The sequence below is a fragment of the Balaenoptera acutorostrata genome, chromosome 8, assembly GCF_949987535.1.
Source record: "Balaenoptera acutorostrata chromosome 8, mBalAcu1.1, whole genome shotgun sequence".
Taxonomy (NCBI): Eukaryota; Metazoa; Chordata; class Mammalia; order Artiodactyla; family Balaenopteridae; genus Balaenoptera; species Balaenoptera acutorostrata.
Window position 1 is genome coordinate 66031101 of NC_080071.1, and position 14972 is coordinate 66046072.

The 14972-nt window shown below is 40.4% G+C and overlaps 1 protein-coding gene across 4 annotated transcripts in view; it reads left to right on the forward strand.

Moving 5' to 3' along the window:
- Positions 1 to 14972, forward strand: part of LOC130708764 (cyclin-Y-like protein 1) — a 55520-nt gene extending 40548 nt beyond the window's left edge. For 3 of the 4 annotated variants that reach the window (XM_057551969.1, XM_057551968.1, XM_057551970.1), the window contains 5 exons: positions 2432 to 2483; positions 3456 to 3575; positions 7394 to 7560; positions 10834 to 10996; positions 12522 to 14972. In XM_057551969.1, the coding sequence (XP_057407952.1) occupies positions 2432 to 2483; positions 3456 to 3575; positions 7394 to 7560; positions 10834 to 10996; positions 12522 to 12638 (619 nt within the window). In that variant the 3' untranslated portion in view covers positions 12639 to 14972. The remainder of the gene's footprint in view (positions 1 to 2431; positions 2484 to 3455; positions 3576 to 7393; positions 7561 to 10833; positions 10997 to 12521) is intronic. The other variant, XM_057551971.1, reaches the window with a different exon arrangement.

The window sequence follows — 14972 nt, forward strand, 5'->3', positions numbered from 1 at the left end:
GTTACTGAGCATCCCAAAGAGTATTTGTTTATATGGGTTATATTGATAATTTACTGTATTAGAAATTGAAATTGAGAATTTAAAAAATTAAATCCATTGTATGTTAAAACAGGGTTTGCCTTAGCACTATTGAAATTTTGAGCTAGATAATGCTTTGTTGTGGGGTGTCGTCCTGTGTGTTATAGGATATATAGCAGCACCCTTGGCCTCTACTCACTAGATGCCAGTAGCACCTTCTTCCCTCCACATGACGACAACCAAAACTGTCTCCAGCCATGGCCAGAAGTCCCCTGGGGGACGAAATCACCCCTGCTTGGGAACCCCAGTGTTTAACATAAGTCATTTTTTTTTTTAATGAAAAATAACTATTTTCCACAACAAAAAATATTGAGAGAAAAGTATCTCCTTAATAGAAGACAGCTGATTCTCATATCTATTCTGTCTTCAGTCATTTGTTTTGAAGAAACAATATGAAGAAGATCCAGCCGCTTGCAGATATATAGTTGGAAAAAGATGTATTTTTAAAGCCTTCAGATAATTTGGTATATTCTTTGATACTGTACCAAAAGTCTGCATGTGCTAGTTTCTTAAATTAGTTAAAATGGAATTCTAAATCATATCAATGAACTTGTAATAAATACTATGTTAAATTAATACCCATTGATCTGTCATGCATACTGAGTAGATCTTTTTACCTGTACGTGACATTATAATATTATACGTTGGTCATTTGGAAAGTATTGGTTCACATTTCTTTAGACAGTGTCAAAAACTCACTTTTGTTATTAGTATCACCACCAGTCTTACCAGAAAAGTCTTTTAAGTGTTGAGAAGTTGTCAAGTTCACAATAGAAGGTAGAAGTTTTCCAAAAATCCTGATATTTTTAGCTTGATGGCTTGAATTTTATCATTGGCAACAAATAACTTTAGAGTTATTTTCCTTGAAGTGACAGGCTCACTTTGTTCATTTTTGAAAGAATGACTGTGTCAGTTGTACATTCAGATAACGATGGTGTTCGATGAAAAAAGTGTTTCAAATAAAGATGGTGTTCTATGAAAAAAATGACTTACCGCCAAGTCACAAGTGCTTTTCCTTAACACAGCCATATTTCAGTATGTAAAAGTGCTTAATGCATACTTTCCACTTATTCAGAATACTAAAAAGAAGGACCAAGGTTTAAGAACACTATTAATTTTTACTCTTTTATCAAGGATGTTCTTCAAGCAGATTTTTAACTGCAAGTGGCAGTGAATAATTGAATGACCTCTAATTCAGTTTGGTACCACTGCCTTGATTCATGCTCAGAAACCAGCAGTTTTACCCACTTTTGCTTTTATACATCCATAGCAAATGTCACACAATGTGAAGGGCAGGTAGTGTCTTAGTATTCTTATAAAAGCAGTTTTGGGCTTCCCTGGTGGCGCAGTGGTTGAGAGTCTGCCTGCTAATGCAGGGGACACGGGTTCGAGCCCTGGTCTGGGAAGATCCCACATGCCACGGAGCGGCTGGGCCCGTGAGCCACAATTGCTGAGCCTGCGCGTCTGGAGCCTGTGCCCCGCGACGGGAGGGGCCGCGATGGAGAAGGGCCCGCGCACCGCGATGAAGAGCGGTCCCCGCACCGCGATGAGGAGTGGCCCCCGCTTGCCGCAACTGGAGAAAGCCCTCGCACGAACCGAAGACCCAACACAGCCAGAAAATAAATAAATAAATAAATAAATAAGAAAAAAATCCTTAAAAAAAAAAAAAAAAATAGGAACATCTGCATTCCTTTTAAAAAAAAAAAAAAAAAAAAAAAAAGCAGTTTTGACCTCTTGGGCCTCCTGAAGGAGGGGATAGGGGAGAATCCCAGAGGCCTGCAGACCACATTTAGAGAACCGCTGTTCAAGTGAGCGCAGTGTATTAGTGTGGTGAAATTTTAAATTAAAAAGCCTGGTTTCTTTTAAAATAAAAAGACAATTACATTTTTAACTCAAACTATTTAAAAGAGACAAGAAGAAATACACAATAAGAATATAAAGAACTAAAGAGAAAAAAACGGGAAAAAACCATGAATCTCATATTCACATTCATTGAAGTTAGAAGAATTTATTGCCCACCACCACTGCTTTATAAAATGTTCTTGCATATTCCAGTGTGAGGTTAGAGGAGTGAAAATATATTGGTTTACTAGCATTGCCTGTTAGGGAGGGTCAGTGCTTATAGAGGCAACTCTGGCTGGTTGTTGTAGAAAAGATTTCACAGAAGTTGATGTGCTGAGTAAAAATAGCTCAGGAAACCTTTCTAAGGGTGGAATCCAGGAGAAGAATTTATAAAACTGTTTGCTTTGTTGAAGGTTAAGCTTCCTCTACCCCTCTCTCTACTCCTAGCAGATATTTTACTAAGATAGTAACTCCTGAATTAATTTTTTAAATGCACATTCTTATTTTATAGAGATGCAGATAGATCCTTGGATATTTTTGATGAGAGATTACATCCACTCACAGTAAGTGTCAGTTTTATTGAAGTTGTATTTTTCTCTTGTACAGTTGTGTTTATTTCATGCTGATTTGCTTTGACATTAATTACTAGAAGAAAATTACTTCCTCCAGCTCGAAGTCAAATTCATCTTCCTTTAAGTCTTCTTCCCCACGCCATGTTGTGTCTAGTCATTTTCCCGAAGGCGTGTTGTATAAGGGGTTGATGGATATGAACCGAGTTGCACTTTGTATGAATAGTGAGCAGGTAAGTAAACATACCCAAGTAACAGAAAATGTATCTTTTTAAAGGATGATTTTCCATAGCATCAAACAATATAAATATTTGTAAATAAACCTAATATGATAAGGCCTCTAAGAAGAAAATTAGAAACCTGTTTAAATTTTAAACGAATTAAAATGACAAAGTTTTAAAATTCACTTCTTCGGGTGCTCTGTAGCCACACGTGGCTGGCGACTGCTGTACAGGACAGCACATCCTTCGAGCCTTATGGTTACAGGACACTGGAAATGTGTTTTCAAAGTTGATTACAGAAAAGTATGACATATGGTGATCAGCAAGACTTCTGAGCCTAAAAATATTGGGTTGGCCAAAAAGTTTGTTTGGTTAGTGAATATATTGTTCAATAAAATGCTTGGTGAAAATGAAAACTGTGTCTTTTATTTTTACTTAAAACCAAATGAACTTTTTGGCCAACCCAATAGTTTACATTTGGTTAGAATTCTGTGGGGAGGAACGTGGAAATACATAAATTTTCTGCGGTTGTGCCTGTATTTTTCTTTAATGAATGGTGGTGAGTACTGGATCACTGTGGTATTTTAGGATCCCATTGTTTATATTTAAAAGACTACAAGACATGTCACCCAATCAAAATTATTTTAAGGGGCACGTGGGCCCAAGTGTGAAGACTGCTATCTTAAGGGTACTTTTAAGTATTTTTCTTCCATGGATACTTAAATTGCATTTTTTCTCCTTTCAGCGAGAAAAGATTCCAGAGGAATACTTCGAGCATGATCCTGAACACAAATTCATTTACAGATTTGTTCATACTCTTTTTAGTGCCGCACAGCTAACTGCTGAATGTGCAGTAGTAACTTTGGTAAGATATTTTTTCTTTCATAAAGCATCTGTAGAAATTTCTGTCTTGTACACATGGTATGGTCCTGTTTTTCCCAAATGAAAGTAGGTTCCTGAAATGATCATTAGAACTTTATTAAGAGAAACCTATCAAAAGAAAGTAAAGTATACACATTTGAGCTTTAATAATCATTATGATTTAAAATGTTGCCATTGCTTTTCTCATCACAAAACAATTGCTATTAAAGGCAGCAGGAGAGATTTCTGGTTTCTCCTTCCACACCTGAGGGGACACATGCACGCACAGTGCACACACGCACACACAGACGACGCATGTTGTGGTGGTAGGGCGGGGCAATAACTGAACGCTCTGGTCCACAGGCAGAAACAGGTTCCGGGTAGTTTGAAGCTGAGTCCCAGACTGTACTGCCTAGGCAGTTCTGATGTGTGTCCTGATTGAGAACTACTGCCCTCAGTTCTCTGTTCCTTGGGTAATGGATAATGGTGTTAACCATCCCTGCTGTCCTCTTATTGCCTGCATGTGAAGTTGCCCAGGACTAGGGTGCCAGTAGGACTTCAGAAGGCTTTACTCTAGTTAGCCTGCTAAGCTACAGCTGTGTAAGGACCTTTTTGTCATCCATTCCTAATTCCTATGGTAAGATTTTATCATTTGAATAATAAATCATATTGAAGTGAGAGGTAGTTGGGATTGTTTTACTCCTCCCTATAGCAAACCTGTAGGGGGGAAAGTCAGCTGCGTGGTCTGCAGGGAAGGAATACTTAGGCCACTCACTGTCTGCTCCTATCAAGGCAGAATTTAGGACAGGAGGCTTGTCCTTTTGAAAAGAGACCCCTCAGTGGGTACTGGATCAGACACAGGCCTTTTCTTGGAGCTACAGGCCACTTGGAGTGCTTAGCACATGCTTGAGAGAGGCAGGAATGGTGCTTGCATATGGAGAGCTAGGAAATGCAGGAAGGAGAGTATTTGGGTTGGAAGAGGGGCATTTCTTTGTAGACAAGTTAAGCTTGATGTACCTGCGAGACAGCAGAATGGCAGTGTCTAGTAATCATTTGAATATATGGGATTGGAGCATGAATCTGAGCTAGAGGGAGGGAATTAAGTCTAGCTGTTCAAATGCAGAGAAAGTATGTAAAATAAAAAGTGGGTAGAAGATAGATCTGTAGGGACTGTCAGCACTTAAGGGACAGATCCCCAGAGGAGTGGCTACAGTGGTAGGAAACCCAGCAGAGAACCCTAAGAGACACCAGGAGAGGTTCAAGAAGGAGAGTATGGTCCAAACGCTAAATGCTACCAAGAAGTTGCTCATGTCATAAATACCATGTCACTGAATACCTACTCTGTGTCACTTTTCTACATGTGGGGGGTGGAGGAGAGAACAAGTTGGATAAATAAAGTTCTTGCCTTTATGGAGCAAGTGTGGAAGACGTCAATTTTTTTTTTTTTTTTTTTTTTATCGGAGTACAGTTGATTTACAGTGTTGTGTTAGTTTCAGGTGTATAGCAAAGTATAAGTGTTTTTTTTTAATGAGTGTTTTTTAAAAGATGACTATTTCAAGTAGTGGTAAAAACCATGAAGAGAAAGCAAGGTAAAGGGATAAAGTGATTAGAGGGGCTTACTAGAAAGCTCAGGAAGAGCCTCTTTAAAGAGGTAATGTTTGAACCCAGGACCTGGCTGAACTGAGGAAGATCAGGTACGCTGGCATTACGGGCAGAGGGGACAAGTGCAAGGCTCTGAGACAGGAACTTGTTCTGTGTGTTCAAGGAAAAGCAAGGTGGCCATTGTGATCCGAGCGGGGAATGAGGGAAAGAGCATAGGTGATGAGGTCACGGAAGGACAAGGCCGTACCGCACAGGGCCTGGTAACTTGCAGGCCACGGGAAGAAGGTATTTGTTTGATGGGAAACCTCTGGCAGATCTGGAGCAGGCGCATAAAGTACTCTTAATTTAAGAGGCTCTCCTGGCTGCTTTGGGGAGAACAGACTGTAGTCTGTTGGGAGGCAGAGAAGTTAGGCAGTGGCAGCGATACAAGTCAGAAGTGACAGACAGAAAAGCGGTCAGGGTACCAGTGAAGGTAGAGATAACAAGAAGTTCTAACAGATTGGAGCAGGATACACTCAAGTGCAGGTTTTTGGTCTCAGCGACTGGGCGTGTGGCAGTGCTCTTTCATTTATGAGGGAAGGCCTGGGGAGTGGAGCTCTGGGACGAAGAGCTGTGGGTTGTTTGTGTGAAGGCACCGGTGACCACGGCAAGAGTAGTCTCTGTAGAGTGGTAGCAGCAGGAGGCTGACTGAAGTGGGTTAAGGAGAGGATGGGAGATGAGGAGCTGGCCTCAGCCCTGAGGACGCCGTCTAGGGGCGGTGAGGGACAGGCTGGGGACATGGAAGCGTTCACACTGGAGGAAGCCTCTGACAGAGAGGGAGAAGTTGTTCAAAAAGAGACTAACTGTGGGCACAGTGCTCTGCAGAAGTGAGGTGGGATCAACTTCATTCATAGGAGAGTTAGCTTCAGTGAAAAGAAAGAAATCTCGCTTCCTCCGAGACAGGAGGGCAAGTGGGATAAATGAATATCGGCACGTGTACCAAGTTTGCCAGTACAAAGGTGAGAGGAAGTTGAGAGATTGCCAGTGTCGTTTCAGTGCCTCTGATTAGTCCCATAAAGTAGAGAGTTGAACCTTGCGGGGAGAGTCGTTCTTAGGGTACTAGAGAGTGCTGAGTTCTTTGGGGAATGGGAGCCGAATTTCACTAAGAACATATAATCTCAATACCCGTGTTTGAAAACACAGTAGAGTTTGGAGGGCATGGGCGAATCTGAGCTGTCAATCTGATAACCCTTCAGAGAGTAAACAGACTCTTTAAAACTGGACATTTTTCTTTTTGTCAAATGGCATATACACTCTTCTACAGAGGTAACAACAAATCACAGCTTACCTCTCTAATCTTTGCTCAGCTGTTAACTCCATCCAGTTCTTTGTAGGGTAGACATTTGATACATGTAAAAGAAACCATGAAATCATCTCACAAACCGGCAGGTTTAGAGGAGCCCCAGGGATACAGACACAGGCAGGTCTTCCCACCTTAAAACCAAAAGAATTGACTAAGCTGCAGATTATGTAAGACAGAAATGAATAATGAAATGATAATGGAGATGTGAAAAATTGGGGATATGAAAAGGACTACCCTTTGTATGCATGTGTGTTCCTTAAAAAGGCACTAAAATATGGGAATACTTGCCAGCTGTCAAGCCCCTTTGGACTGCCTGTCCTGCTGTGCCACGCAGCAGCCACTGGGAGGCTCTCTTGACCACCCGTTTTTATCTTCAAGTTCATGCCACAAAAGGACTGGGGACTCTGAAGAGAAGGTAAAGATGTGCTCAGTCTTACCAGAATTTTACACACTCAAGCGTTATGTAAAATCGCCATGCAACCACCACCAGTCTTGTAGTTAACATTGCACGTGATAGGCACTCAAGCATTTACTGAACAGTTGAAGTCGACACTGGGCTGTATGTGCTGCCCTTGACAAGTGGGAAGGTAATAATACAATGTGTGTCTTTAGAATGCCCTTTGCTGAGATGTCCTTTCATTCCTGTGACCAAAATTGGGTTGGAAATTCACACGGGCAGCGTAGAAATATCAGACTAACAGAAATATCTGACTTACAACTGTGACCTGGCCTCTGGCCTTGGCTTGGCTGAGCAAAGTCTTTGTAGAACCTAGGAATAAAAGGGGTGTCAAAAAGAGATGAAATCTGTCATTCCTAACAGTTCTTATCACAGCACTTAAACTGAACTAAAATCAAAGATCAGTGCTCTACTTTTGCAGGTTTACTTAGAAAGGCTTTTAACTTATGCTGAGATCGACATTTGCCCCACTAACTGGAAAAGAATTGTTTTGGGAGCCATTCTTCTTGCCTCCAAGGTTTGGGACGATCAGGCTGTATGGAATGTGGACTACTGCCAGATCCTCAAGGACGTTACAGTTGAGGACATGTGAGTTTGTAAGGTTACCGTGAACTTTCTAACCATTTTCCAATACCTCATTTGCTCTCATAAAGTTTACATTTTTAAGAAATGTTACATTTTAAGAAAGGTTACCTTGTGCAGAGAGCTGAAATAGACATAAAATTACAGACTTCTTTCTATCTAGCTGTAGTATAACAATTTGTATTTCCCCTCATTAATTGGTAGGTCTTGATGTGTTATTGTTGTAATATTCTGCTTGATAAATAGAAATTATTTTTCTGGTGGTTTTTGCCAAACATTTTACAAGCTCACTACCAGAACAACATGGTACAGTAAGTAACTTCACAGCTTTCTTAAAGCTGTCTACCAGGTCCAGTCCATTTTTAAGGGGCACATGCCTGGTCTTTGAAGCAAGTGGCCACTGTTAAGGTCTTAGGGCCTCTAGACTACTGACAGGTTATAATTTCAACCTGAGTCACACATTGTGTATTTGCTTTTGCTGGTCTTTTTCTCCTTTTGACCTGAGGTTCTGTTGTTACAGAAACTATGATGTACAGGTAGCCACATATAAAGGTTTCAGATCCCTGTGTTCCTTTCTCCTCCCCTAAAGTCTGCTGAGTTAGGAAACACCTACCTCTCAGGTAGTCCGGGAAGCATCCCTGGGGCCTCACCCAGGGCACTCAGCAAACACAGCGGCACTTTGTGGGGCCTTGAGTTAACTAGGCAGGTTCTCCTCACAGATGGCACGCTCACATTGGCATGAAACGCCAGGCTTCCAATCTGGCTCTGGTGAAGGGCCCCAAGGGTGGGAAGCAGGATGAGCCAGAGAGGTAATTCCAGCAGACTCTCGAAGTGCCCGCTTGACAGTGAACCTGTCTTTGTGGGTGGCATTCAGGAAAATGTGAAAGGACACCTCTTGATTATATTGGACAGCAGAGGCCGATCAAGATGGCAGGCAGGGGCAAGAGTTTGTTTTTGTTACCTTTGCCCCTTACTCTAGATAATTCACAATTACCAAAGTGCATATTTACAGCTGAAGCGAGGAAAGTTGTGACTAAGAGAAGGGACAAGTGACTGTCAGTTGCTGTCAAAGTGGCTTTTGGCGAAAATGCCCACTTTGGTGATCATGTAAACCAGGTGGCCATGGTGATATTGCTGGTAGCAATCTTAGCAAACAGTGTAACAGCAGATAATGAATTTGAAATGAATAGAAGTACTTTTGGAAGTTGCAGAAACTAAAGTGACGTTGACCAACACTATCATCAGTCTTTAAACTGGTCCCTTGAAGGAAGGAAAATTTGTAATCGTGAACACCATCCCTGCCATGATGGCAGCTGAAATTTTCTCAGAATCTGCAACTGAGCTGACTGGGGCTCTGGTTCCAGGTACAACATCAGAGAACATGCAGGGAAACGTGTGGGTGTTCATAGACATTGAGCCCAGGAGCATTGGCGGCACTGTCCAGCTATGAAGAAACTAATTCTAAACAACGCTTCTCTGTGTAGAACGGAGAATCACCAGGAGTTATGTTTATAATAGGCTGCTTTTGTTTATGATCTTTGGGAGTTGGAAAGCATTACAACAAAGTGTTTAATACACATTTGTTTCATCCCTCTGCCGTTGACTACTCTTTGTAATGGTCTCATTTTGAGTCTGAATTGAAAAATTGCTGTCTATCAGCTTTTCCTTAAAACTTTCTAACATCTCTGTGTCTTGTTAAATATATATTTCCCTTCAAAAGAGTAAGTTAAACTGAGCAGCTGCTGTTCAGACAGTTTGCTGCGCGCCTGTAAGTGGTAGGCTCTTCAGCCACCTAGCCATTTAAAAACAGCAAAAAACACAGACGATGCATATTCTGTAGGCATAATGCTTTTCTTCAGTGATTAAAGCTCTATTAATAGACATGTTAATCCTATGAAGTACTGTATTTCCACACAATTAAAATGTATTAGTGGAGAAAATATAAAAGGGATAGTGAAGTGCATTTATTCCTGTAGTAAATTAAGTCCTGATTAGCTGATTATCAAAACATTATCTGATTTACATTTCTATAGACTTCTGGCCGTATGAACAGGAAATGAATTTTGGAAGTAGGTTCAGTTAGGTTTAAAGTTCAACAAATGAGAAACCTCATTTCTGCTCATACTCTGCTCTCCATACAGGAGAACATGGAGCATTTGTTGATTTATCCAATGGATAAACTATTAACACTTTAAAACCAAGAAACCAAATGTATTGTAAAATAAGCCACTTGCATGTTTGTTTGGGTATTTATCATTTTTATATAATCAACTCTCTAAAGTGATTGCTGTGGAAAGTGGTAAGATTTACTCTAATTCTATATTTATTTACTTAAACATTTGGCAAGCAAATGGCTGGATATGGTCATATAGCAGAAGCCTGCTCCCAGCACTCTACTTTCCCACTTCATTGAATTCGCCCTCTGTGGGCATGTGCAGTCTGTCCTGGCAAGGGGCGGTAGGTCTGAACATTCTGGGCTGCTCTCCTAACACCGGGGGAAACAACTGCTCTATCAGAGGTCGTATCGTAAAGTGGGTTTAGTCTAGCTGAGACATAATCTTACTGCCTTCCTAAGCTTAAAAAGTGCATCCTGTCCTGTCATGGTGACGACAACTCACCCTAGTAAGGTTTTAAGGTGAACAGAAACTTGCATTATGCCCTTTGACACAGCCCCATGCACGGGGTGGGGGTGGGGGGATTCCCTTTCCCATCGAATGTAGCTTATTTATTTACTTGAGATGAATCCTTGTTGCCTCAAGAGTTTTCCCCCCTCAGAGATAACAGCAGTGGCTCTCGAGGGATCCATGTGTTGCCGTGGTGATGTGCCCACTCCTGGTGTTGGCTCGTCTCCACCTCAGTGAGCCCCTTCCTGTCCTCAGCCCGGTGCAAGTGTCTGCAAGCTCTTCAGAGCTAATAAACAGCATCCATCATTCCTTTCATCTGATCACTATAGCGGGGCCTTGTGAGTGAGTGTGGAGCATGACTCGTACAGCTGCACTAATGGAACTCTGAAGAATGAGCCCCTGAGTCAGCAGCATGAGTGCATAAGAGGGCCATAACCTCTTCCCCCTTGTCCCAGACTCAAAGTGCTGGGACGCAGAAAGGACCACAAATAGCTGTACCTTGTTTGAACATTAGGGTATTAATCCAGCTGGGTAGCCACTATTTGTTTCAAAACAGTATTTAGAGCCATCCTAGTAGCTCAGAATGGTATTTTTGAAGATAGCCCAGTTGACTAAAATTGTCCTGTGTTGGTTTTGTCTTCTCCTCCTCCCCCAGGAATGAGATGGAAAGGCACTTCCTGGAGCTACTTCAGTTTAATATTAATGTTCCTTTCAGTGTGTATGCCAAATACTACTTTGACCTTCGCTCCTTAGCAGATGACAACAACCTGAATGTTCTATTCCCTCCTCTTAGCAAAGAAAGAGCACAGAACTTAGAGGTAAGGCTGTGAAATCACTAACTGGGGTTTTCTGTCAGCCACCGAAGCCACATCTGTAGCTAAATTATATTAAGCAGTGATTAGGAAAATGGAAAGCTGTTAACAGTTTGAAGAGCTTATTGACCCGTTGGCATCATATTTCCTGTGTCTTTTATGGTTTATACAGGGATCCCACATTATAAAAAAAAAAATTGTCTCTTCTGTAACCATAATTCAGAATACTTTAAATCATATTTAATCTGTTCTTAATGGTTTTCCATTTGAACCTCTACACTTACATATAACCATACATGAATAATTTCTTAAAATTGTATCCCTAATCATATGTACCTACATAATCTACTTACCACTCTTAACTGTCTTTTTTTTTTTTTATAATTGATGTTTTGGACTATTTCTACTGTCTTGATATTTTTAATAAATAAAGAAATGTATTTATTTATTTATGGCTGCATTGGGTCTTCGCTGCTGCACGCAGGCTTTCTCTAGCTGTGGCGGGCGGGGGCTGCTCTTCATTGCGGTGCGCAGGCTTCTCATTGCAGTGGCTGCCCTTGTTGCAGAGCACGGGCTCTAGAGCGTAGGGTCAGTAGTTGTGGCGCACGGGCTTAGTTGCTCCTCGGCATGTGGGATCTTCCCGGACCAGGGCTCAAACCCGTGTCCCCTGCATTGGCAGGCGGATTCTTAACCACTGCGCCACCAGGGAATTCCCTCTTAACTGTTTTTTACTCAGCTTGCAGTTCGTGTGTGTGTGTGTGTGTATCACAGTTCAGTCCCCTGAGTTTATTAGACAAAGCATCCGTGGCTAACCTGAGAGACCTATACTTGGAAGGTATGATGTGGATTCAGATACTGGATGTAGAAAGTACATGAGTTTTTAATATAAATGGTAACGTACATGGAACAAAGTAATACTTATGGCTTATGATTTTTGGTGGGTATACAGCAAAATTCACAACTGAAATGAACACATTTAAAATTGATACTTTCTGTGGTACCTTGGTGGTACTTTAGAATAAGATGTTTTTCTACCATAATTTATGTGCAAGTGAAATAGCACCTTTCAGCGCTTGTCATTAGACCTCTCCTACCTTCAGCACATACCTACCTGATTAAAATTTTCTTAGAGTATGTAATAACTAATGAAAACTGAATAGAAGTTGAATAGCTGAGTAAACACTGATTTTTCCCAAGTGTATGTCCATTACGTTTAAGGATCACGTGTGTAGGTAACAGATGATATTGCTATTAGGAGCCTATCATTAGGAACCCAATTTTTAAGTAACTCTAAGTTATTAGGGCAAGTTACCCCTTGCCCCAGCAATCTAATCATAGCCCTTAAAGGTTATTACCTTAGGGAATTGTCAGTTAGTGTAGATATCAGCTATCCAAAGTAGCAGTAACTATGAACTATCTAAACGAATGTAGATGTGTGGCTTATCAATGATGCTTTTTTTGTTTTTTTAAGGTCCGAACATTTTTTTTTCCCCCTAATTATACCTATGTTCTACCTGATTGACTTTCCTAGGCCATTTCCAGATTGTGTGACGACAAATACAAAGACGTGTGTAGAGCTGCTATGAGAAGGTCTTTCAGCGCTGATCATTTCATTGGTATTCGGCGCTCCAATGCCATCCTCTCTTAAGGGAGAAGTGAGGGGTTGTAACATCATAAACCCCTCGAAACAAAGACTGGAGAAATATCACCTCTCCTGCTCAGAAACCAGCAAAGTTAGTATTTTCACCTTAAAGAAAGACATTGAATTCAAGAGACTCATGGACAAGCGAAGATTATGCTCATAGGAAAGAACGGGACCTCGTCAATGTAACACGCTCTTCTGTCCTTTTTATTGTAAACAGAGTTACAAAAACCACTCCAAAGCTAAAAGCTCCCAATCCACGCACAGATATCTGCTCCCAATCCACACACAGTTATCTGATAGCTGTGAACTATGTGAGGTTTTTTAATTAATAGTTTAAATTTTTAGACTTTAAAGACACTAACTATATAACTTTTATGTTTTTCTTACCTCACTGTCCCATACTGCTGCATATTCCTTTAGAATCAGTGCAGTATTACCATCAAAAAATGGGACTCCAAAAAAAAAAAAAAACAAAAACAAAAAAACGAAAAAAAAACAAAAAACAAAAAAAAAAACAACAAAAAAACATGGGACTCCTAACAACTCATAAAGCCAAACTTCGGAACAGACTGTTGTAGCATCGTTAGGTTTTGCAGGGTTCTTCCTCCCTACTATATCATTGAAGCTGCTAGTCATTGTTGGCAATCAATTTAAACCAAAAAGCTGCTGAATAACACATGTCATCCAAATTCTTTGCAGGCAGTACTTATTAGCATATTAGCATGTTTGCGATCATAAACAGAGAAAGTAGGTTATTTCCTTCTATTGGGTCCGTGCTGCATTTCTTGTTAACTATAATGGTGCTTCTGATTTTGTGATGATTTTCCTCTTTGTTATATACTTGTATTAAAGGATATTTTCATAATTCCAGCCAACATGGTGGTCCAGTAATTAACAAGCCGGTGATGAAATAGAACGTGTCCCAAAAGTCTTAGAACAATTTTAAGCTTTAATATAGTGTGCTTGGATAACTCCAGAACACTGTCGCAGAAGTATAAATGCTAGACTGGCAAAACATCACTTGAAACTTTAATCGAATTTCTTCTAAACTCATTTACTTTTGTACATTTTAAACATTAAGCTTTTTTTTTTTTTTTTTTTTTTTTTTAAATTAATTTATTTAATGGCGTGTTGGGTCGTTTCTGTGTGAGGGCTTTCTCTAGTTGTGGCAAGCGGGGGCCACTCTTCATCGTGGTGCGCGGGCCTCTCACTGTCGCAGGCTCTCTTGTTGGGGACACAGGTTCGAGCCCTGGCTTGGGAAGGCCCGTGAGCCACAATTACTGAGCCTGCGCGTCTGGAGCCTGTGCTCCGCAACAAGAGAGGCCGCGATAATGAGAGGCCCGCGCACCGCGATGAAGAGTGGCCCCCACTTGCCACAACTAGAGAAAGCCCTCGCACAGAAACGAAGACCCAACACAGCCATAAATAAATGAATACATAAATTTTAAAAAATAAAAAATAAAACAATAAACGCTTAACGTTTAAAATTTACAAAACTAAATGAGTTTAGAAGAAATTTGATTAAACTTTCAAATGATGTTTTGTAAGTTTGTGGCATTTATACTTCTACAAGTATCAAAGCTTAAAATTGCACTAAGACTTAAGGGGATACCTCCCCTCCTCTTTTTAAAATAGTCCTTTGCAAGGCTGGGCTGCTTACCTGCTTGATCACCTAAGTTTCTTTTTTCTAGATTTGGTAAAGGAATTATGAACAACAGTGTTAATTCACATGTAATAAATTGAACTGGACCCTAATAGTAGGGACAGGAGAGTAAGTGATACGAAACAGCTTTTCTATCCTGTGTGTTAACCTGGCTGTAGGTGTCTCACTTCAAGTTCTATTTAAGAGGAAACATATAAACCTTAGGAACCCTTACCTCAGGCTTTAAAAGGCAGGGAGGTCCAGTCCAGTAATCAGTCTTTTTGGAGATTGGTAACGATGTCACCTAAACTTGAAATATTAAAAAAAAAAAAAAAAAAGTGTTCTCAACTATGTGAAATCTTTCTCCTCCTACCTTCTCAAATGTAATCCTAGGAATTTTGCCTGTAAACAAAGCATCTCTGGGCCAGAAGTACTTTCTCTCTTTATAGCAAGGCTTCACATTATACTGAGTGCTGCAGGTTCCATCATTTTTAAGGGACAGAGACATAAATGATAAATTATGGTATATAAAATACTACAATCTACCACCTCAAAAAATATTGTTTATGGAGTTTGGAGCTTGGAAATTCAAGTACTGATTGCAGTTTTATTTTGAAAAGAATGCTACAACTTATGTGGTTTTTCTGCCTCATGTTTATATTAAAAGAAAAGCTAATAAACTATTTTAATTAAAA